At 37.2% G+C, this 25,091-nt stretch overlaps 1 protein-coding gene across 2 annotated transcripts in view; it reads right to left on the bottom strand.

Annotated features, from left to right (window-relative positions):
• Positions 1-2,179: 2,179 nt before the first annotated feature.
• The window catches only part of LOC120523692 (5-hydroxytryptamine receptor 2A-like), a 269,619-nt gene continuing 246,707 nt past the window's right edge, over positions 2,180-25,091 (bottom strand). For both annotated transcript variants that reach the window (XM_039745243.1, XM_039745244.1), the window contains exon 4: positions 2,180-3,095. In XM_039745243.1, the coding sequence (XP_039601177.1) occupies positions 2,299-3,095 (797 nt within the window). In that variant the 3' untranslated portion in view covers positions 2,180-2,298. The remainder of the gene's footprint in view (positions 3,096-25,091) is intronic.

Here is a 25,091-nt window from a genome sequence, read left to right as displayed (position 1 = left end):
CTGGGCTCACTTAATGGCCAACTCTAAATTAGATTACTATTAATGTTTGCAGGTGTGTTAATTACTGTGCCCTCCTATCCCATCTAGGATTGATCTTTCCTTGTGTCTGATAGCTCTCTGCAACACTGAAATTGCAATTAAACAGGCAGAGGGATACATGGAATACCCTTACAGTCTTCACTAGGGGAAATCAACTTTGAAAATGAGAGATCGCATCAGTTCCGTGCAATATCATTTATTCTTGATTTGGAAACCAACTCTTTGACACTATTGTGTCAAAGCAATAACACTAGCAAAATACTGGAATTAGGAACTTTAGATTCTCTTACCAAAAGAAAGATTTGTAACTGTGATTACTGGTTATGAATAATCATAGATAGAGAAAAATTAGGGTATACCATGGGGTACTCATTAGAAATGATATTTCTGAATTGGCAATGGAGCCCCTGAAAATTCCCTACTAATAGATGGATACTGTAACAGAGAGGTCTCTTATCAGGAATAGTAGGCTGAAAATGAAGAAGATAAAGGAAATGATGTCATAAACAACACTTACATATGTTGATGTTACAAATAAGGAAATTATTTGGTTAAAAAATATTGTCTAAACAATATTTAGTTCAGTTTAGTTAAAATTAATGAGAGTATGAGACACTCCAGAATAAACAAAAATCAGAATGACTAAGTTCAAGCTCATTGTAATTTCATAAAAGATATTTAAAGAGTAAATAAGCTTGAGCTCATCTGTATCTCCCTCTGTGGTGCATTCATCTTCTTGGACTGAACTCTGGCACTAACTGTAATGATATTGCTGAGGTCCAGACACAAAGAGTCACCCTACTTATGGCACCAGTGTAATTAAAAGTGGTTCTGCTGTTGGTACCTTCCTTTCATTCTTCTCCCATTTTGGACTGAAATTCAACTGTAGACTTTCAAGAATCTGGTGAAGATCAGCCGAACATTGTTAAACGACTAAGCTAAATGAAAACTTATGTATTAAAATTGGCTAAAATTGACATTTTGTTTAGTAATGGTCCCACTACCTCATCATAGGGTCATGTATTAAATACAAAACAGTGCCTTTTAAAGTATTGCTTACATGGGCACACATTAATAAAGTATGTGCCTGGGTCTCAACAGGATGGTGAGCACTTGGGGTGGGAGTTAAATGCCCATCGAAGTTTGATTTTGCTCAGTGATCCATAAATACAAGAGCTGCACTCACATTCTAAAGGAAGGTGCTTTCCTACATGTTTGGAAGTAATAAGGATAGCTTAGGAGCCAGAATCAGTAGGTCACATCTTCTCAAATTTTTGTTCATTAGAAAAATTATAAATGCAGTAATAGAATTGGGATTAAAGAAGGGAAAAACAAAAATCTATACAGAAGTCACTTAATCAATTAAAATTACTGATACAGCTGTCTGGAGCAAAGGTATCGCTGTCCTCAAAGAAAGTTAAAGCACACTCAATACCCTGAGGACACAATGATTCAGGGAGACTTATCATGTCTTCAGTAGAAACCAGATTCTGTTATCCAAGTAAACATACACTTCTGACTGGATAAAGCAACATGTCTTCTATAACACAGGGAGACGGACATCAGGATCTCAATTTGTAGAAGAGCACAGCATGACGAAACTGATTAGCGTGAACAGTAAACTTCAGGTGCAAACAGAAAACGTAGTTTAAACTATGCACTATCAAACATATAAAAATAGTCTATCCATTTCTTAACATGTGCCACCTTCCACAACCTTGTGTACTGTGGAGTATTTTAAAGTGCATTTACTATATTTTGAATGTATTTTTTTTCTAATTGTTGATCACCAAAACAAATTTTGAGATATTTTGAAAAAATAGACGAAATATTGCAAAATCTGATCGTAAAGGTTCCTTCTGAGAAATTATAACATTTTTGATTTTTATATAGCACAATCATTAAATATGTAATATGTTATATATAATATACTGTATATATGTGCGTGAGCATAAATATGAGTCAACTCTTAACAGAAAGTATATTTTATATAAAAAAAAATTTCCACATATTTCATTTTGGAATTTGTTATGTACTTTGTAATGAGCAAAAAAGACTCTAATCTACACTGCTTTCAATCAATGATTTTTCACAGAAAAAAAAAACAATTCCTGAAGAAAATAATGCTACCTCTGTTAAAAGAAAGATCTTTTCTCCCATTTATTATTTCCCTCGTTGTTAAGAGCCTTTCTTTAATGTCAGTTTTAAGTTTTTGCATTACAATGAATTCTGTCCTGATACAGAATTAATGAGAAGCAGCTATACAGCGCTCACGTTTTCTTTATTCTTTCCTTTGCTGAGTTTTGAAGTGTTAAAATTGTTAATTCCAATGGCAAGTACTGAAAAGTCCTTGGGATCAATCCGGCTGCCATTTTTTAGGACTTCCATGTCTCCCAGTTGCAACTGTGTGGAATTGTAAGCCAGTGGTGGGAGAGTGTTGACCAGAATAAGTTGCAGAGGCTTCTTTTCTTCTTTGTACTGGCAGTGGATATAACGTGAGAATGCTGAACGATAGGTCTTGTTAAACAAGGTATAAACCAGAGGATTCACAGCAGATGACAAATAGCCAATCCACACAAATACATTGAGCAGCATTTCCATGATGGCTGCATTGCAGGTGTCTTTACAGATCACAGCCAGCACATTGGTTATAAAGAAAGGACACCACATCACCACAAACAAGAAGAAGACAATCCCCAGGACTTTAGAGGCCTTCTGTTCATTGCTGATGCACTGCATCGTCCTACGCCCATTCATTCCTGCATCTCTGCTTAGAGATCTTCGAAAAAGTTTTTCTGAAGACAAAGAGCTCTGGTGGAGGAAACTAAATGATGTCCATCTGGGTTTTGGGACAAGCTCGTCCAAGCACATGGTAGCCTCATTCTGCAGAGCTCTGATTGTCAAAAAATATGTCACCACCATGATGGTCAAGGGGATGAAAAAGGCCACAAAGGATCCCACCAGAACAAAGTTGTCATCTGTTAGGAAACAGCTGCCACCTTTTAACACTTTGGAGAAATCCTTTAATCCAAACACTGGAATAGGCATGGATATCCCTTAAAAAGAAATAGAGAAAAATATTATTGCTGATTTTTAAATAATGCAATCTGTAAAAACAGATGACAGTTCAAAAATCAACCTAACATTTGCACATGTTTTTTGTTTTTATCTTAATGAGAGGAAGGTTATTAGTACACAAGTAAATAACAACCTAAATTAAAAAGGGGTAAGATCAAACATCATCATGATTATTTCTGTAGATCACTGACAGCAGAAAAGTTTAATCTCTTCTCGGACTATGGTGACTTGCTCTGTTTTCCAGGATGCAGTTTATTGAGTATATTAATCAAATGAGTATTGATTGTTATCACTATCCAAAGCAAATCCTTGAATACTAAAGAAATTAAAAAACAAAATGCAGCACACTGTGAAGTAATACACTCTGGGCACCATTAATCATTGACTTCATTAATTCACTTTAGTAAATGACACCTGATACCCTATTAGGGATTATAGATGACTTAGAATTGGTAAATAAATTTGTTCACCATTTACTGTTCTTTACATTATAATAGAAGTACTGAAAGAGGTAAACAGGTACATTGACAAAGACAAACAGTTACCTTAAATATTAAACCATGATGTGCAATTCAATTGTTATATTTGGGTAATAACTGTGATAATTTGGGTAATTAATGCAAGTTGGGGTCATGGGGGGCCTAAGCTTATATCAACAGATGAAAATGGAAACCAGCCCTGGACAACTACTTAGTTCAACTAATTCATGTTTTTGTGATTTGAGGAGAAACCAGATTAGACACAGGGAAACCATGTAGAATTCACACAATTAGCCACCGGATGCAGGATTCAAACTCTAGGCAGTGTATCTGTGAGGCAATAGTGTTAATCACTGTCCCAGTATGCTACTTGTTTTAGTAATGTTAAATGATATTACATATGATTTGGTAAAAAAAAAAAAGTACAGTATGTGGTGTCAACAAGGAAAAGAAGATTGATGAAGAGATGCTTCTCTAAAGCTTGTTGAATCATTGTGGCCCTATTGGCTAAAGGGAAAAACTATAAACCAGAAAAAAGAAATATATAAATATATCCATTATTGAACCTACGTAATTAGTCCAGATCAGGGTCATGTGAGCACCAAGTGCTGCTAGAAGCAATTCATCTTTATTTTACATGTGGGCACTTGCAGAGAGTAGTTTAAAAAAGAACAAATTACTAAATTAACAAATCCTTTTTCTTACATAAAATATAAATGCTATTGCTCTAACAATCATTCAAACAAAAATAGAAACTTAAAACACACAGCACAGTATATTATTTGTGTGTTTCTTATACGGATGTGAGCAACACTGGAGCACCACAAGGAACAGTCCTGTCTCCTTTTCTCTTCATTGTGTACACCGCATACTATAAATAAAACACCAGGGGCCTTATGCGTAGAATTTGCACTAAAACATGACATTCGGACAAAAGCGCAAATGTGCATATGCACAAAAAAATCCAGATACATAAATCTGTGTATCTGTGTGCGCCAACTTCCACTACCTTCCGCTCCATAAATCCCTGTCAGTGTGAAAGTAACGCATGTGTACGTACCTGCCGTCCCACCCCATCTCCTCCCAGAATTATGCCTCTTTGAATTTGCAAATCAATATAAATAGTCCTTAAGATCAGCGTTCTGTGAAAAGACAATGGCAAATCACGGGGAAAATAGAATTTCAGCGCATACCAAGTGGAGGCAAGAAAAAACTTACTATTTGTTGTTTTAAACAGTGGTATAAACAACAAAAGGAAGTTGACACAGTGCCCAAAATAAAAAAGAAGTGGTCAGATATCAAAGTCACTGTGAAAAGGCGAGTCATAGCCCACCGTCTGAATGTCATATGGAAGCTTATTAGGGTATGGAGAAAAGAAAAAAAATAGGGACACAGTGGGGAAAAAAGCTCGAAATGTCAACTTTAATCTTGAAATTTCCACTTTAATCACATAATTTATTTTGTCATTAAAGTAGAATGTCATAAACTTCATCTTAAAATTGTTTAATTTGCTAGTTTCTCAAATCCTATTGTAACTAAAGTAGCATGTTAAATGCTTTGTTTTGTATGTGTTCTATGTGCTCTATGTGTGTGAATCACTACATGCTTCTTACACAAGCTTTCTGTTCCTCCGACAGGACACAGAATACATTACAATCATGATATAACAGCTCGCTGAACAATTTAAATACTAAGATGTATACTTGAAATCATTTTCATGATGATAGGAATTGAAGCATGTATTAAACATAGGAACACAGAGGCACAGTGATAGTGACGAACTGGTGCCCCGTCCAGAGATTGTTCCAGCCTCCTGCAAGATGCTTGCTGTGCCATGCGTGACCTTCAATTAAATAATTTATTGCAGAAGCACTGTCTCTTTCAAATGTATTAACCAATTCCTGTCCTTACATTTCTTTCTCCAAGTAAATAATCGCCACACAGTCAGTTCTGTAATAGATGTAAAGCCATCTTTAAGCTTAGAACGCAGATTCTTCAAAACTTTTAAAGAACATTGAGATGTCTCTGTAGTACATGTTTAATTATTCTATCTATCTATCCATCTGGGGTTGCACCAATCACAACAAACATACAGTGCAATGCAGGAAAAATCCCTGAACTTAGTGCCAGCTCGTCACTTGCACTGCAACACCGTGTCCTCACATCTTTAATTAACAATATTGATTATTTAAATGATGTTGAAATTTTATCTGCATAATATAATAAACATACTTTGCTGCATTTCATCTTTAAAATGATATCAAGAGGTCCAAGAAGATAGCGCTTGGAAAGCTAAATTGACTTAGAAGCCAGTCATCATCATTTGTAAATACGTGCTTTAAAAAGTGGCTCAGGTTGTGCAATATTATAACTGTATCGCAAGTTTACAGTGAGGTAATTGTACTTATAAGTACAAACAGTTCTACCAGGACCATTTGTGTGACTGATTGAGTGCGTTTATAGTTCTTGGGATGAAATTGTTTCTGTACAGCAAGGTCCCTACAGGAAAGGCTGTGAAGCTTTTGCTGTATGGAGGAAGTGCAAATAGACTGTGTGCATGGCTGAGGCAGTGTGTGCTTGATGCTGTATCCCCATAATTCTCTTTCCGATCAGCTGCTGTAGAGCTGTGATTCCACACTCAGATACAGTGGGATAAATGCTCTGAATGGTGCAGTGAGAGTAACAATGATAAAGCAGCTACAGTATTTGGAATAGTTTGGCCATTCCGTGGACCATTTTATTGTTACAGGTTAATTACAATCAGATGCCTTAAACTAATAAATGATATGCGGTTAATTTCAGTGTGTTTGATAAAGCCGCGTCAGGGATCTGGATCTAAAAATGAAAGGGAAACCACACTGGAAGAATAGCACTGCTTTGACACTGGATGCTGTCTGTTTGCAAATCCGAGCGGTGTGTACGCCAGGGATTGATCTGGTGTAAAAATGTGTGTGGCTTTAAGGCAAGTTTAGTTTTTATACTCGTGATGTGAGCATGGAAATGAGCCTTTATAAAGTGCCTTTATTTGTCCTTTTGTGTATCTCTTCTTGCTGGGTAAAATATTTATTTATGAAATAAAACTCTGATGTTTTATACCTTGGCCTTTGAGCTTTTATGCTTGATTAAACAATACTACAGAAGTACCCCTTAGTGTTCACAATGAGCTGACATATATGCCCAGTTTCACTGTCTGGTGTCAGTTTCTCCAGAAGGGTAGCCTAGGCTGTGCAGCTTGACATGCTGTGCATCTGATCTTTAGTTTTACAGGACCTAAGATGTGATGTTTATCCTGATACATTTTGTCTGCATGTATAGTTTGAACCTTAATGGCTTAAATATTGCACTGCTGGAGCGTTTGATGGTCTATAGTCAGGAAAGCAGGGATCATGTTGCACTTGTAGCCGATTAGGTACAATGACATTTTTGGTTGGGCAGCACATTCATGGTAGCATTGCTGCCTCTCACTAGGAGACCAGGATTCACATCCTGGGTTGTTCCTGCATGCAGTTTATATGTTCTACCCATGTCTGCATAGGTTTCCTATGGGTGTTCCAGTTTCTTCCCACTGTCTAAAGACATACAGGTCATGTGAATTAAATTGGTCTCGGTGTGTTCACCCTGCGATGGACTAGCACCCTATCTTTTGCTAGCTGGGATAAGCTCCAGCTCCCCATCAATGAAGCTAGTCTGGATTAATAATATGGCATTTCTGGGAGTAGTGGTGCCATGGTGCCCATTCAAGACAAACAGAGTTGATGCTCCCTCAGAGACCTGGGGCCTCATGTATCAACGGTACATACGCACAGAAATGTTGCGTAAGAACGTTTCCACGTTCAAATTGTGATGTATAAAACCTAAACTTGGCATAAAGCCACACACATTTCCACGGTGGCTCATACCCTGTCATACGCAAGTTCCGTGCTTGGTTTTGCAGACTGGCGGCACCCAACGTCAAAGGAGCGCTACTGTTCCTGTGTGGTTTATCTTTCTTTTTCAGATCCACATTTCTGACGCGGCTTTATGAATACACTGAAATTAACCGCATATTGTTTATTAGTTTAATGCATCTGATTGTAATTAACCTGTAACAATATAATGGTCCACAGGTCAAACTATTCTAAATACAACAGCTGCTTTAGCATTGTTACTCTTACTGCACCTTCTTCTTCTTCTCTCAGCTGCTCCCATTAGGGGTTGCCACATCGGATCATCTTTTTCCATATTACTCTCACTGCACCGGAGTATTTATATCACTGTATCTGAGTGTAAATGACAGGAGTACAGCAGCTGATCGGAAAGAGAATTATCGGTATACAGCATCAAGCACATGCTGCCTCAGCCATGTGCTATTTGAACTGGTCTCATCTGACAAACACTTCAGAGCCTTTCCTGTACAGACCTCACGGTTCACAAACAGTTTCATCCCAAGAACTATACACGCACTCAACCAATCCATCAAGTGCTCCTTGTAGAACTGTTTGTACTTCAAGTTTACAGTGAGGTAATTGAGCCACTTTATAAAGCCACTTTATACATATGATGACAATATAATTTTTAAGATGAAATGCAGCAAAACATATTTATTATATTATACAGATAAAACTTTAACTTTAGCTATACGGTGCCGCAGTGCTAGTGAGTAATTTGAGCTTTGTTCACAGTTTGTTCCTGCCTCGCGCTGTATTCTTTCTGTGGCTGGCGCGACACTGGAAGGATAGATGGATAGAATAATTAAACATTACGAAGATATTTCAATGTTCCTTAAAAAAGAATCCGCATTCTAAGCTTACAGATGGCTTAACGTCTATTACAGAGCTGATTGTGTGGCGATTGGGTATTTGGAAAAAGAAAAATAAGGACAGGAATTTGAGGTTAGTGAATTTGAAAGAGACAGTACTGCTACAATAAAGTATTTCATCAAAGGTCGCACATAGCGCAGCAAGCATCTTGTGTAAGATATAAACAATCATTGCGCCACCATGTTCCCATGTTTAATAACATGATTTAATTCCTATCATCATGACAATGATATCACGAATACTTTTCAATATTTTAATTATTCAGAGAGCTGTAATATCACAAATGTAATGGATTCTGTGTCCTGACAAAGGAAGAGAAAGAACGGAAGCACGAAGTGATTCACACACATTATACACATAAAAGATCAAATACAAAACAAAGCATTTAACATGCTACTTTAGTTACAATGGGATTTGAGAAACTAGTCAATTAAGCAATTTTAAGATGAAGTTTATGACATTCTACTTTAATGACAAAATAAACTACGTGATTAAAGTGGAAATTTCGAGATTAAAGTTGACATTTCATGCTTTTTTCACGCTGTGTGCCTTTTTTTTCTCTGTATTCTAATAAGCTTTCATATGACACTCAGACAGTGGGCTACAACTCGCCTTTTCACGGTGACTTTAGTATGTGACAACTTCTTTTTTTTATTTCACGCACTGTGCGACTTTGTGAACTTGAGCTTTCGAGTTTCTCCAACACGCTATGTCACTCGATCAACTTCCTTTTCTTGTTTATACCACTGTTTAAACCAACAAATAGTATGTTTTTCTTTGCCTCCGCTTGGTATTCGCTGAAGTTCTTCTATTTTTCCTCGTATTTTTGCCATTGCCTTTTCACAGAACAATGAGCTTAAGGGCTATTTATATTGATTTGCATATTCAAAGGCGTAATTCCGGGAGGAGTTGGGGTGGGACAGCAGGCGCGTGCACGTGCGTTAATTTCCACGCTGACCGGGATTTATGTAGTGGAAGAACATGGAAGTTGGTGAACGCACAGATTTATGCATCTGGATTTTTTTGTGCGTAAGTACATTTCTGCTTTTGTGCTTACGTCATGTTACTGTGCAAATTCTACGCATGGTGTTATGCATGAGGCCCCTGGTCCTCTAAGAGCTGCACAGGCTTCAGCCTTGTGCTTCTGAAAAAAAGCCCAATGACTTTGAGCTGCTGACTATGTGAGTCCAGAGTTAAACCAGTTTTTAGATTGACACAGAGGTTAATAAAGAAGAGTGCCTTTGTGATGCTAGAGAGGTAAGTAAGTGCATATACAGTAGTATGTTCCCATCTGGGTTTGAGACAGAAAAGTGGTAGAGCTGTGGTTTAGCCTTATACTTCTTATTCATGTGTACATTAAATTTTCTCTTTGTCTAACTATGTGTATTTTACAAAATAAATGAACTCATTTTGATTTTTTTATTCCTATAATATAACAAAACATATAAACAACAAAGTACTTTAAAAGACAAAAATGCAATTACAAAACATAATGTGCAGAGAGTTATGAGCTCGTTGTACTTTGAATCATTGAGCACTAGTAGCTTTACAAGGCTTTACTTGCCTTGTGTTAAAAATTATGTATGTGTCACGCTGTAAATCATATCCATAAATTAAATCAGAGGCTCTGTTGTTTAATATGTTTACAATGTTCTCTTACAGTTTTAATTTTAAAAAGCTTAAGATAAATACACTACATGAAGCATTCTCAGCAGGAGTAAATACCTTATGCAGACAAAAACTATGCTGCAGTATTACAGATTTAAATGAAATTCAAAGCTTGCAGAATCAGCTGGGCGGGTGATTCTCACTTGTATACTGTATGTATATGTGTTGTCTGTCATAATTTCCTGCAATAATTCAAACAAAGCTGTAATTTAAAGTGAAAATTGAAATGAATGTAAAAACAGTTTACAATAACTTCCAGGTATTTGAAACCTTCTGAATGCTGTCTAAGGTATCTTAAACTTGTTTTCATATTGCACAGAAAATTAACCATATACTGTACTTACTGCTGCAATTAAATATATATATATATATATATATATATATATATATATATATATATATATATATATATATATATATATATATATATATATATATATTGTTGGCTTGGTAATGTATTTCTTTTGTGTACCTTGACAGACACAAATAGGGGTCACATGTTTGAAGCTTACTTTGGCAGATTCTTAAAAGCTGCTATTAATCATTGTAAATGAAGCTTGCGTCAGTTCACAGAATAGCAGAATCATCTAAAATACGTTGCAAACCTACACACCCCACCACAATAGTTTAAAATAAAGAACCAAATATTCTATAATAATTACAGTACATTAGCAGTAAGTAAATGTGTCTGCACAGCAATAAATCAGTTTCTAAATACTACTTTTTTTTCTTCTGTTCATTTCCCAAAAGAAAAGCAGTTTTCAGCCAGCAATTTATTACAAAAAATATTTTTTTAGCTGAGTTAAAAATACATCATGGAAAAGGTTTTACTTGGTGTTAATCACACTGTACTATCACATTTAAAATATATGTGTATAGAGTACCTGCGGTGGGTTGGCACCCTGCCCAGGATTGGTTCCTGCCTTGTGCCCTGTGTTGGCTGGGATTGGCTCCAGCAGACCCCCGTGACCCTGTATTCGGATTCAGCGGGTTAGTCAATGGATGGATGGATGTGTATAGAGTACACTATAACTTGTAGCAGTTTTATCAGCAAGCTGTTACCCATCTTCACTAAAGGCAATGAGCAAGTCTCTTTTAATTTTAGCTTAAACATGTTATAGAGCAGTGAGCAGTTGTCTTGTTAAGGACTTCCTACATAGAAAATGCAATAGAAAGGCAGTGTTGTCCACTGACTAATGAGTTAGACCTGAAGTCTTTGTGGTGCTGTGCTCCATGTAATAATACTTTTTTGTTAATTTCAAGCTAAGCCATAAGTTTGTGTGGTTAGCCATGAGTGTAGGCAGCTCCAAATTTATTTGGGTGCTGCAACACCCAAAAGACATTTTTTAAACCTATGATTTGCATGTTGTTATTATTGTAGTGTAGAAAACTTTACTTTTTAATGTGGTTCATTTTCAAATATTCCATTTTTGAGTAAGTGAGTTTTAGCTCAATCCTGTATGTTTTCACACACTTCATAATGCACTAGTGTAGGAGTGGGCGATGTCAGTCCTGGAGAGCCACAGTGGCTTCAGGTTTTTGTTCCAACTCAGCTTCTTTATGAGAAGTCAATTATTGCTTAAGTGACATTTTGATGCTTCATTTTAGTGGTCTTGCTTATTAAGGTTCCCCAATCTTAATTGCTTATTTCAAACTTAAATAGCTGCATTCACTGTTTAATGGCTCCTTATTAGCAATAAGATGGAAATGACAAAGCAGCCAGCAGTTCTCCATCTAACTTGTTTCCATTTACATCTCTGTGGGTTCGTCATGCACTGTTTGATTTAATAAAACACTTAACAGAAAAATTTGACAGACTGAAAATCAAACATTTTAGGCTTCAAATCATTTGGATGACATCCTTGGAAAGGAAAAAAATCTATGATATTAAGAACCTTACATTGCAGACTAGCAAGAAATAAAATTAAACAAGGTCTGAGATTGGCAAGGATTGGTTTCTAATTAAGCAATTGGGTTGGAATGAAAACCTGTAGCCACTGCGGCTCTCCAGGATCGACACTGTCCACCCCTGAACTAGTGTGATCATTAAAATGACCCAACAGAGGAAGATCCATTCATCCATTTTCTAAATCTGCTTATCCAGATCAGGATCATGAGGACGCTGGGGCCAATCCCAACATGCATAGCAAGGAAGGAACAATTCCTACACCAGACACCAGTCCATCATAGAGTGAAGACACACACACACATACACATATATCAGGGGCCAATTTAGCATCATCTTTTTACTTTGTCGTTGATTTTGCAAAACATGGGAATGAAGCATTGCTAATAAATTAAATCATATAAAAATAAGTAAAATTAGTTCCTTAAAGGTTAGAATAACACAGTATTATACAGTGAATTTGGAACATATTCGGACCCCTTCGCTTTATGCACACTTCATTGTGTGGTAGATCTAATTTTCAATGAATAAATTTGCCAATTTTGCCCATCAATCTACACTCAGTAATCCATAATGATTAAGAGAAAATGTTTAAATAAAAAAACTTGCCAACTAATTAAAAATCAAAACCCGAAACCTGTTATTCAAGTAAGTATTCAGACCATAATTCAGTACTTTGTAGAAATCCCTTTGACATCAAGTACAGATTAAAGTCTTCTTAGGTTAGTCCTGACAAGCTTTGCACTTCGATCCTGTTCAGCCTATATAAATCGGACTTCCAATACAACTCAGAGTCCTGCCACGTGCAAACGTTCACTGATGACACTGCTATCGCGGGCTACATCAGGAGTGGGCAGGAGGAGGAGTATAAGAACCTAATCGAGGACTTTGTTAAATGGTGCGACTCAAACCACCTACAACTGAACACCAGCAAAACCAAGGAGCTGGTGGTGGATTTTAGGAGACCCAGGCCCCTCATGGACCTCGTTCATCAGAGGTGACTGTGTGCAGAGGGTGCAGACCTATAAATACCTGGGAGTGCAGCTGGATGATAAATTGGACTGGACTGCCAATACTGATGCTCTGTGCAAGAGAGGACAGAGCCGACTATACTTCCTTAGAAGGCTGGCGTCCTTCAACATCTGCAAAAAGATGCTGAAAATGTTCTATCAGACGCTTGTGGCAACTACGCGGTGGTGTGCTGGGGAGGCAGCATAAAGAAGAGGGACACCTCACGCCTGGACATACTAGTGAGGAAGGCAGGCTCTATTGTCGGCACGGAGCTGAACAGTTTGACATCTGTGGCAGAGCGACGGGCACTGAGCAAGCTCCTGTCAATCATGGAGAATCCACTGCATCCACTGAACATTATCATCTATAGACAGAGGAGCAGCTTCAACGACAGACTGAGCAGATCATTCCTCCCTCACACTATGCGACTCTTCAATTCCAACTGGGGTGTAAACGTTAACATTATACAAAGTTATTGTCTGATATACCTGCATTTTTATCAATCTCAAGTATGCTGCTGCTGGATTATGTGAATTTCCCCTTGGGATTAATAAAGTATCTATCTATCTATCTATCTATCTATCTATATATATATATAAGCACTAATAAAAGCACAAGCTTTTTATTTTATTTTCTTCACTTGCGGGCAATGTCTTTCCCGTTCAGACAAGTATAACACAGTCCCAAGCACAATACCACACAATACTCTCTTCTTCTTCTTTTTCTCCTCCATTCCATCTCGGCAAGCTTTGTCTCCCTCCTCCTGACTCTGGCTCAATGAATACTGTCCACTGCACCCATTAAATATAAGGCACCCGGCACTGCTCGCGTTGCTCGTTGCTCCACGTCCGGCTGCCCGCAGCATGCCCTGGTGGCACCAAATGGGGCCCAACCAGGCTGAGTCGAAGAACTCCAAATCCCATGGTGTCCTGTGAGAATCCATGGTGCCACTGCAACCCAATGGAGCTGCCATCTGGCGTCCTGGGTAGATACTGTCCTGTATATGCCATCTCTGGCCAGTTTTTCACCAGTTAATTGTGTCCCTCACAATATATACAGAGTGTTCTGACCACAAATGATTTCTAGCATTAGCCACACTTGCACACTTAACATGTAATGAAAATTTACTGTATTCTAAATTCTCTGTATATGTAATATATGTCAAGACAGTGATCTGAATAAAAAGTGGTATATAAAAGATGGACTAAGGAATGATAGAATAATGGAATTTAATTTCAGATTGTCTTGTCTTCAACAAATCAGTGAAAAGATTCAAGATAGATTAGTTCAGGAAGGAACATTTCAAGTATTATAATAATAAGTGCACAATAATCAATTTTCTGTATCCTGAAAAATCTGCCTGATGTCCTGTTATTACAGCAATTACTCTGTCAGCACAGTTCATTGTCAATCACAGTGCACTTCAAACAGCTGAACAGGTGATGAGTTGGCAAACAAAGGTCACCCCTGTTACTTTTAGATGGCCTGCTTTTGTGAAAGATTTTGTTATTTTATTCTACAGTGACCAGTTTTGAGCCTATCTTTCAGCCACTTAGGGATTTCAAGATTAGAAAAAAATGTGATTTTATCATAAGAATGAGTTAACCACTACTGAAAATATCTATGGCTGTCTGAACATGCTTTTGGGCGGTGTTTTTTGTGTTTGTATTTGTTTCCATGTTTATATCCTGGTGCTTGAAGCACTGCACACCAATGACATCAGACATAGAAACTATGGTTAATGCAAATATAAACAAAGGTAAACTTTTAATGATATCATTGCTTTATTTTTGAGTAGTATGTGCTGCAAGATACATGTTGAGCAGGGATATTTTGTTTTGTCTGTTAGTAGGCTGTTTCATTGTTGGTTTTGTTTGTTCAATTTCTGACATGTTCCTGCTGGGAATTGTTGGCATTTTGTTTGCTTTAACCCCCTAGATTTTTTTCTTTGAAAATCTCAGTTTTGATTGTAGCCTGCTAAACGATTTAGATTTGGTTTTGGGCTTTACTGACTTAAAACAGAATCATCTTTCCTATTTTTTTATTTTTGGTAGTGTGATCGTGGATCTTGTATGGTCACACGATTCACTCTTCATATGGTTTGCGAAATGTGAACTAGAAGGTTGCCGCAAGTTAATTAAGCAGTTGACATCACTCTACTGTGACGATCACAAATGATTCTCAAAGGGGAACCCCACCCCACCCGCTGTGATGAGTGATGGCGATTCTCCAAGTATGACCCCACTATGATCTGACGATCGTCATGGAATGGATCTCAAAGACAGAAAGAGGGTAAGATTGGTTTATGAGAAAGAAAGTTGTTTAAGAAGCCCTGACCTAAAGTATTTAAGTATCCTATTCTAGCTCAATTTAGCAAAAACATCCAGGCTAAGTGAAACAAATGCCAGAAAGACAAGACAGCTTTTAAATTCAGTCAAATGATTGCTTGTTCTACCTTGGATCTTATGATTTCCTCTGAAATCGGAAACTGAAGCAGCTGGTAAAGGCAAAGGCTATGGTTACAATTTAAAATGTTAAGGCAAACATGATACTCCCTATGGGACTATGGAAGGCTCTGCCCAGTTCCAGCCTATAATGGCCAGACTGGGATCTGACATACACAGGAGGTAACCAGGAGAAAATGATATAAGCAATGTAACAGGAGCAGACAAAAGGGAGGTCAGAAAATTAGGTGAGACCTAATAAATGTAAGCAGTGTTGGGGGTAACACATTAAAAGTAACGTGTGTTACTCATATTACTTTATAAAGTAACAAAATGCATTATTGTGTTATTACCAAAGATGATTATTCCCAGCACTCAAAAAAATTGATTACTGTGTTATTTACTGCATTTAATTCTCTCCTGGCACGAACTGGACAAATGATATACGTATACATTTAATCCTGCATATGCTGAGTGGTAAATTTAACCCTGGTTTACAGCCACTATGTGCAATCAAATAATAGAAACCTATAATATGTGAGTTTAGTTGTCATCCAGCCATTTGCTACAGGTATGTTGAAATAAAACTGTGATATGGTGGCTCAGCGGCTAGTGTTAATACCACAAATCTTGGGGAGTTTGTTTTGGAGATGGAAAAAGGTGATGGATGTTATATACTTCACAGCTCCTAAAGGACCAAGTGTATTTATTAAACACTGGAAGATTATCAAATTTGGCAGTGTTTCTTTTGAGTTTCATGAGGGTTGATAAATGGACTTAGGATTTAATAATAGATGCTGGCAAGCTTTTCAGACAAAAGAAGAAAATGTAATGCAAAAGTAATGAAATTTTTGCAATGCATTACATTTTATTGTAAGTAATTATATAAGACATTTAGTTACTTTTGTGGTAGTAATTTGCAAATCAATTAGGTTACTTTTAAAAGTAACTGCCCAACACTGCTGTAAGTCACAAAACCAGGTACCGATATCTAAATCACCAAGAAAAATCAATGTCAGGAAAATGTAGCAAAGGGTCCTTATAATAAATTCTTCTTAGGAGCAACTTCTAGCTTCCTCTCCATTATGGATGAAGTAGTAGCAGAAACAGGATGATAGTAAAATAATCCAAACCTTGAACACTAAGACTAGTGTGCCAATCCATTTTATAATGACAATGCTGTGATGTCTTCGGTCCCATGATGCAAGAGTACATGCTAATGGTAAACAACATAGTGTTGCCCATGGCATAACAAGACAAAATGACTGTCCTTATGCAAAAACAACATAGAATCACAATAGTAGCAGCAAAATAATCTTTTATGAAAAATAAAAATTAAGATCCAACAGAAAAACCATAAATGATATTGTGAGATTTCCAATTGTAATTATGACATACACCATTCTAATTCTTGCTTGTTTGGGGTTATGGGCAGCATTATAGACAAAAAATGAGATGAGAGACAGGAGAGGATGGTTTATGTCATTTTGCCATTTTCAGCACTGAGATTTCTCAAGGTGAACATTTTTCCTCTACTCTTTCTCATTTTCAGTCAAAAGTACAAAGTCAAAGTGAAAATAAAACAGCAAGACATGTCATAGATACTTTGATAAATGACTGTTTACAATGACACACTCATAAAAAGTGTTTTTAACAGTCTACTGGCATCTGATTAAATTGAATAAAAATTTTAACAGACTTTTTGGCTTTCAACGGCAATTTGTAATTTAAAAAAATTAATTCTAGAAATGAAATATTCCGCAAAAATACCCTGTTTCAAAATAATTTTAAAACAGACTTTCACACCAAAGACATAACAAAAGGTCTCCATGCTAGACATATTATCTGAAATATACAATGTTTAGAAAAACAAATGGAATGGTGGCTGCTCAAAAAGAAAAGTGGGGGGAAAGTGAAAGCTTGAAGACAGATGTCTATGTGACATTTGGTGTGTTCAATGGCAATTGCAGGAAAAAAGAATTGCAGGGGACATGTGAGCACCATTTGAAGAAGAAAAACAAACACACAGTAAAAGTTAAGTAAAAATAAAGTTCAAGATCTACTATGCATATGGCTAAATGAAGAATAAAAAAGTCACAAATTGAAAGAGCAATCACAAGAGTTAAACAGAAGCCATATGAGTCAAGGGTGGAGTGGTGGCTCTGAGCCTAGAGATCTGCACTGGCAATTGGAAGGTTGCCGTTCAAGTCTTGTAAATGCCAGAAATAACACTACTCTGGTGGGCCCTTAAGTAGGGCCCTTAACATACAGTTGCTCTGTCCTGGGTATGACATTAATCTGCATCCAGCCCTGCAGGCAGGTCCTCCAATTTACAGGGAAAACTTGAGGACTGGTGGTAAGATTGGCACTCCAGTCACAGTAAAAAAAAAACTTACACTCTTCCAGTGTGGAGCTGAGATGTCACCCGCTGCACTCGGGTCCCAGTCCTGGTGGTTTGTCATATGGTGGGTATGGCAATGCACCATATAAGTCAAGAAGCATCAAGCAATCTCCACTTTTGGCTACACCATACCACTACTAGATGTTTCATGAGAGATAGCAAGCATGTCTCCCTGACCCCAATTAAGCCTGCTCCATGTGCCAATAAAAAGGATTGTTTAATAACAGTTATTAAATGTGTAAATAATACAAGCATACAAGCGAATGTGAATGATCAAAATCTCAAAACAATGCATCTACTCTGTATACAGCAACTCTGTTTGTGACTGTCTTCCATCTTCAAACAAAACTTCCAGAAAACATGCAATCGGAATGGGCTTTGTTTAGGAGCTGCACTCTCTTAATCAAGTGAAACTTTATTTATAAAGCACATTAAAAACAGCCTAAACTGAAAGAAAGGGATGCATAACATATGCTTAAAGAAATGGGGAAGGTGCAGACAGGGTAATTTAAAATCACAGACCATGATATTTCAAAGATATTACTGAGACCTGCAGCAGAGGTTATCTAACACAACAAGTTATGTTGTTTATTGCAAATCGGTAATTATTTGTAATTTGCTTCTTTTCAGTTTCACTCTTTAACTTTATAAAATCGAAATAAAATTGGAGCAAGGTGCTATTTACCGACTCTACTGATATGACTATTTTGTAAAGTTCGGCTGTGGTTTAGTTTCTGGTTCAAAGACAAAGACAACAACAGTACAATATACAAATTACAAAAGCACAATCATGACAAACCATAAATAAAAGATATACTCAAAATACCACCCCCCAACACACACACACACTCAGAATCAGGAATGTACAAGAACCAATAAATACAAACATAATATGCAACCTCTTATGGGTCAAAGGTCAGCAAAATGAAATAAGTCTAATAATATCATAAAAGTAACTAATGTTGGGGCAGACCTAATATAATAATATGTTATTCCATAGACAGGCAGCGGCCACTGCAAAAGCCTGATCCTCACTTTGCTTCAACCTTGACCTTGGCACCACTAACAGCATCTGGTTAGTAGACTGCAGTGCTCTTGGTGCCATGTGAATGTGAATAAGTTCTGAAAAATAAGGGGAGGTGCTTGGGGTATTCCTTTCAAACATTTAAAGCCAAATAACAAGATTTTAAAATCAATTCTGTAGCAGACCAGAAGCAAATAAAGCCAGGTCAGATTTGTAAGATCTTGTCATGTTTGCGAGAGCCTGTCAATAGGTGAGCAACAGTGTTCTGGACTAGTTGTAACAATGCCTGATCATACCTATATACAGGGAGTTGCAATAGTCCAATAGTTATAAAAGCACAAATGGCCTTTTCAAGAATCACTAAAAGAAAGAAAGGCCTTTACCTTAGCTAAAAGTCTCAGCTGGAAAACACTGAATTTAACCACTGAGTTTACCTATTTGTCAAATTTGAATGAGCTGTGAAAAATCACACCTAACCGAAGAATTATGATGTATGGCAAGTGATGCAAGAATAACATCAGGGACAGGGACCCTCAAAATTTCCAGGTATCCATACATCACAATTTTATTTTTTTTATCATTACGTTTAAAGAAAGTTCAGTGCCATCTAGGTTTTAACATCATTTAAACACACATGAAGAGAGTGTATTGTCCCACTCTGCTTTGATTGCAGTGACATAAATTTGAGTGTCATCAGCATGGCAATGAAAAGAAAAGCTATAATTCCTGATAATCAGGCCTAAAGGAAGCATTTATATCAAGTGAGAAAAGTGCTATATAAATGCAAAGAATTATTATTATTATTAAAAAGAGAATTGGCTGAAGAATGAAAACCTGAGGAACCCCTTAAGTAAGAAGAGCTCAAGAGAATGAAAACATATCTAGGTGGACAGAAAAACTACTCTTGTTTAAATAGTAATATACACCATTTAAGTGCATTTACCTTGGACACCTACATACTGTTCAAGATGGGATATAAGAATCAGACGATCCACGGTATCGAAAGCTGAAGCAAGATCTAGCAGTACAAGAATAGCAAAATCTCCAGCGTCAACTCTTAAGCTCTAAAGGCACATAATCTGCCAACCCAAAACAAATGGAAAGAGAAATGAAAAACCTTAACCCATTCTAGTGAATAAAAAAAAAAATCTTATTTCTTAATCATTAAAGATTTTTATGTTGCTATATAAGACCTCCTTATATTTATTCTGACCAACTCTGCTCTTTTTCCCCCTTATGCTGTCTTCTCTACCACCTACTTCTAAATTGATCATCTTATTTAAATTCCTCTCTGTCATCATAACCAAACACTGTATGCCAAGTGTGCCAAAATAAAACTAATTACTTTGCCAAAGAATTCATATTCACTCCCATAACTGATGCTCTCAATTTCTGGTCTTAATACTAAAATTGCCACTACAGCAAAAATCAAATCATACTTTACTTCTCACTTTTGCTCCCCATCATTACATCTCATTTAAAAGTCCAGACTAACAAATAAGATTCTCACCATCAAGACTTTATACACGTCCAGCACTTATACAAGCCCAAATGTGCGGCTGTGGCGGCACGGCTAGGCCATGGCCTAGCATAAAGTACCATAGAACAGCTGTATTTCAATTGCTGTATGAAGAAATTACAAAGTAAGTTTTTAATGTCCCATCATTATGAAATGGAATACAAATGCACCTAGAGAAAACAAAACGTTACTTAGTGTGAGACAGGTGCAGCAAAATGACTTGACAAAGTATAATAAAGTGCTGTAACATCCATCCATCCATTATCCAACTCTTAAATATCCTAATTACAGGGTCACGGGGGTCTGCTGGAGCTAATCCCAGCTAACACAGGGCACATGGCAGGAAACAAACCGCAGGCAGGGTGCCACCCCACCGCAGGGCACACACACACACACACACCAGGGACAATTTAGGATTGTCAATGCACCTAACTTGCATGTCTTTGGACTGTGGGAGGAAACCGGAGCACCCAGAGGAAACCCACTCCCACATGGGGAGAACATGCAAACTCCACACAGGGAGGACCCGGTGCTACCACTGTGCCACCGTGCCGCCCCGTGCTGTAATAAGATGTTTCAAAAATGTAATATTGCAAATATAGAATAAAGTTTAACACCACACTGTACATGCACACTGCATATGAGAAAATCTTTGCATGAGTATAATGTTTAAAAAATACAGGTGTACATTTCATTTACATGACTGCAACCTAAGTTTGCATTTAATCTACAATACTATAAGAAAGTGAGCAATGGCCATGCACATCAAAGCTTCTTCCATTTGTTAGACACACAAACCCCAGTGTAAGCTCAGACTTCCAGTGCTTGACAGCTAATGGAAATGGATGGATGGGTATGTGGAAAATACTCCACTGTCATTAAATGTTATTGGATCATGTCAATGAGATGGTGATTGGCATCTAAAAGCCTCTTCAGATCAATCAATAAAATCCCCTGGAAATAAAATCAATAATTGTTTCTTACTGTCAACAACATTGCAACTGCCTCATATCTGTCAACTAGAAATGCTTTCTGAGAAACCTGTGACAGTGCATTACCCTTACCATGATATTCAGATGAACACGATTAACGCCTGACAATCATCCACTAGTGCTACAAAATACCTAGGATTTTGAAGGTCAAAAAGGTCTTTTGAGTTCTATTCATCACTGTTTCTGTTGTCAAAGAAGAGAAAGACATCTTTGTTTTCTTGAGGCATAACTTATACACTGGGATATGTTGGACATCAAGTTCAGTAAAAATGTAGGCCTTATGCAGTATGTGCATTCAATTACAAACCCAAAAATTATTATAAATCATTGTGCCTGCTGTGCTAATCTGCCTTTAAACAGGAAACATCCAAACCCTTTTTGTATTGCAGGGTTTAATTTTAATTCATCACAGTAATGAGGTGAATTCAAAACAGAAAAATGTATAAAACATTTACATTTTAATACATATAATAATTGTGTACCTGTGTGAATTTAAATTGGTGTTGTGAGTAGTTTTTTAAATGGTGTATGCCTACTTGATAATTTAGACTTCAACGAATAAAAGACTACAATTAGACTAAACTCATTGACAACAAGGAAAATGATTGAATCAAAAAATAAAAAAATAGATATACAATCCAACTCTGAATTGAAATCTCACATAACATAAGGCACTCAAACCCACTTACTTCAATGTAGGATCGTTGAGATAGATACAGTAGATAGATATAAATATCTATCTATCTATCTATCTATCTATCTATCTATCTATCTATCTATCTATCTATCTATCTATCTATCTATCTATCTATCTCCAGGGGAAAATTTGGCTTTTTACAGAAGCTCTTTAAATAAATATATGCATAAATAGATATATAAATATAGCAAAAGCTTGGGGGTTGCCATAGAGGCAAATCCCAACACAAATACACCAAACCAGCCCCAGGTTCAAATCAATAGATGTTTTATTACAATACCTCACAAATAAAGCAAAAAAACACAGTTATCTCTCCTCCAGTTCACCTCTCCTCTCTCCACTGCACTGCCCTCCTCCAGTTGAGTGTTGCTTGTCCTCCTTCCAGCTCCGACTCACCTGGACAAGGCAGTGAGGTCTCTTTTATTGAGAACCCGGGAGTACTTACGGGGCTAGGGTTGTTGCCCATTAAAAGTACTACCGGGTCACACAGAAATCCCACATAACAAGGAGTACATCTCCTTTCAAGACCCTCTAATGATACACAGAGACTCCAGCAGGGCTGTGCTTCCCGACTACATTTCCCTGCTGGTGCCGATATTGAGGGCTGCTTCCATTTGGTGACTGCGGAGGGAATAAACATCCCCCAGAGACAGTCGTTCCCAGTCTTCTTCTTTCATCCTGGGCAGAAAAGGTGCTTTACATATGTCTGGTCACAACGCCTGCTTCCTGCTCATGTAAGGAACATCTTCTCTTCAGGCTGGGATGTCCATCTATCCATCCATTAGATAGAAGCTTTGTCTGGGTGCGACATCCTTCCCTCTCTCGGCTGGGATGCCTTTCTGTCCACTCGGGGCCTCCCATCCAGGTAAGGTGTCTTCCCAATTCCTTGTCAGGATACCCAGAAATCCCTTGTGTGATCTATTATATATGGTCTGAACACACACCAGAATGCCTTAAAAGAAAGACAACGTAAAAAGAAAGAATACCTCTGAGTTGGCAGTCACAGTCACAGTAAGGCATTATACAGGCGTATTGCTGCTGGTATAAAGGATCCGCAGTAGTATTCTTGACGCACTTCTGCTTTATAATTTATTGGCCTAATGTCCTCAGTGTTAGTGTGTCAGAGAAAGGATGTGTAGTATTGTTGATTGTATCACTCAGTTTTGTTTTAATTCTCTCCTCTGCTACTACCTCCAAGGGGTCCAAAGTGCCTCCCATAACTGGGCCTGAAATTTTAATTAGCTTGTTGATTCGGTGGAAATCTTTTGAAGTGATGTTACCAGTCTAGTACATCACAGTGTAAAAATCAAACAGTTATAGAAAATGTGAAGGATATTACTTACCATATTAGAGAAATGCATTCCACTACGGAAAAATAGCCTGCTCTGCCCTTTCTTATATAATTCCTCTGTATTATGAGACCAGCCCAGCATGTCATTGATGTGGAGCCCAAAGTATATGCAATGCACCTCCTCTACATCCACTTCCTGAATAGTGACTAGACATGGCGTCTCTTTGGTGCAGCAAAAGTCAGTTTTGCTGATGTTAAGTTGTAGATATTTTTTCTGCACCAAGAAACAAAGTTCTTCATCTGACTTATCCCCCTTATCAATACACCCCATATGTGCAGAATCAGCTGAAATATCTGCAAGTGATATGCCATGTTGTAGCTAATCCCGACAACACTTAGTGGAGGATAGGAATCAGTCCTAAACTTGGCACCGGTCCACAAACACTCATACCCACAAGTGCATTTGGATCAATTTAGAGTGACCATTTAACCTAACCTGGACATCTTTAGAGACATGGGATGAAAACCGGACTACCTGGAAAAAAAAAAAAACAAACAGAAATGGGAAGTGCATACTGTACACTGACAATGACCAAGTGGAGGATTCAAACCCAGGACACTGGGCCGTGAAGCAGAAGGACCAATCACTTCCCATCCCAAATTCAAACTAAACATTTACTAATAAATACATATATATTTATTATTATATGCATTATTAAAAGTGTTGCAATCTGATTCTTGAATTGTGTTTTTTTGCCTATTTATCCTTTTTAATGAATCTGAGCGTTTGAGGTTTAACCATGTTTTTATGGTTTATCATGATATAAAAAACATTGAGTATACTGAAGTCATTAGTTTCTAACTTTAATAATTAACCAGAGTACTACTTTCTGGTTTCAAATAATCTTAGTGGTAATTCAAGTCTCTAAATTATTGATGTATTAAGTAATGAGAATCTTCAGGTGTTCATTTTTTCCTATCTGTAAATCAAGGATTCATGGTTAATCATCTTCAAGTCTGATGGTTAAGGCTTTCTGCTTAATGGTATTTAATCTTGTTAAGCAATAAAATAGTTTCTTTAACCCATAATGGCTTGCCTCTCTTTTATCATCCTATTCATTTTAATAAAACATCTTCATTGCCCAAGTGCTTGGATCCTCCATTCATATCTGGAAGAATTATGTTAAACCACGACAAAGAGTCATCATACTCATGAGGTGCCTGCTCCCTTGGGAGATCTTATGCCTAAATGTAATAACATAAACCTACATTTGGGCAAGAAGATCAGTTCTCTAGGACCACAAGCAAGTGAATGTGATTTGCATTATGAAACCATTGTTAGTTCTTTTCTCTGAAGGTCAATTTGTTTCTGTTTTCATCAAAACTCTCAGAGATGTTAGTCAGACAAATCACTCTTAAATTGTAACATTTTTAATTTGAAGGGTAAGTTATTTCTATGTTTTAGAAAGATATTTCACTGGCATCTCATATATCTAACCAGAAAAATGTGGATTTTGAAAATTAAAGAGATGCATAATCAGCCTGACACCTCAGCACCACACTGGTTCAGATGGAATGGAACAGTGTGAAGTTTTTATTTTATTGTGGCTGGAGTGCCAATTCTGCCACCAACCCCCAGGTTTTTCCCTGCAAGTTGGAGGGCCTACATATAGGGGTGGATGCAGATTTACGCCATACACAGGATGGAGCAATTGCAGGTTAAAGGCCCAATGAAGTAGAGTC

Source organism: Polypterus senegalus, chromosome 2 (genome assembly GCF_016835505.1).
Source record: "Polypterus senegalus isolate Bchr_013 chromosome 2, ASM1683550v1, whole genome shotgun sequence".
NCBI classification, from domain to species: Eukaryota; Metazoa; Chordata; class Cladistia; order Polypteriformes; family Polypteridae; genus Polypterus; species Polypterus senegalus.
The sequence above is the reverse complement of the archived record's forward strand: the minus strand, read 5'-3'. Positions and strand labels throughout refer to the sequence as shown.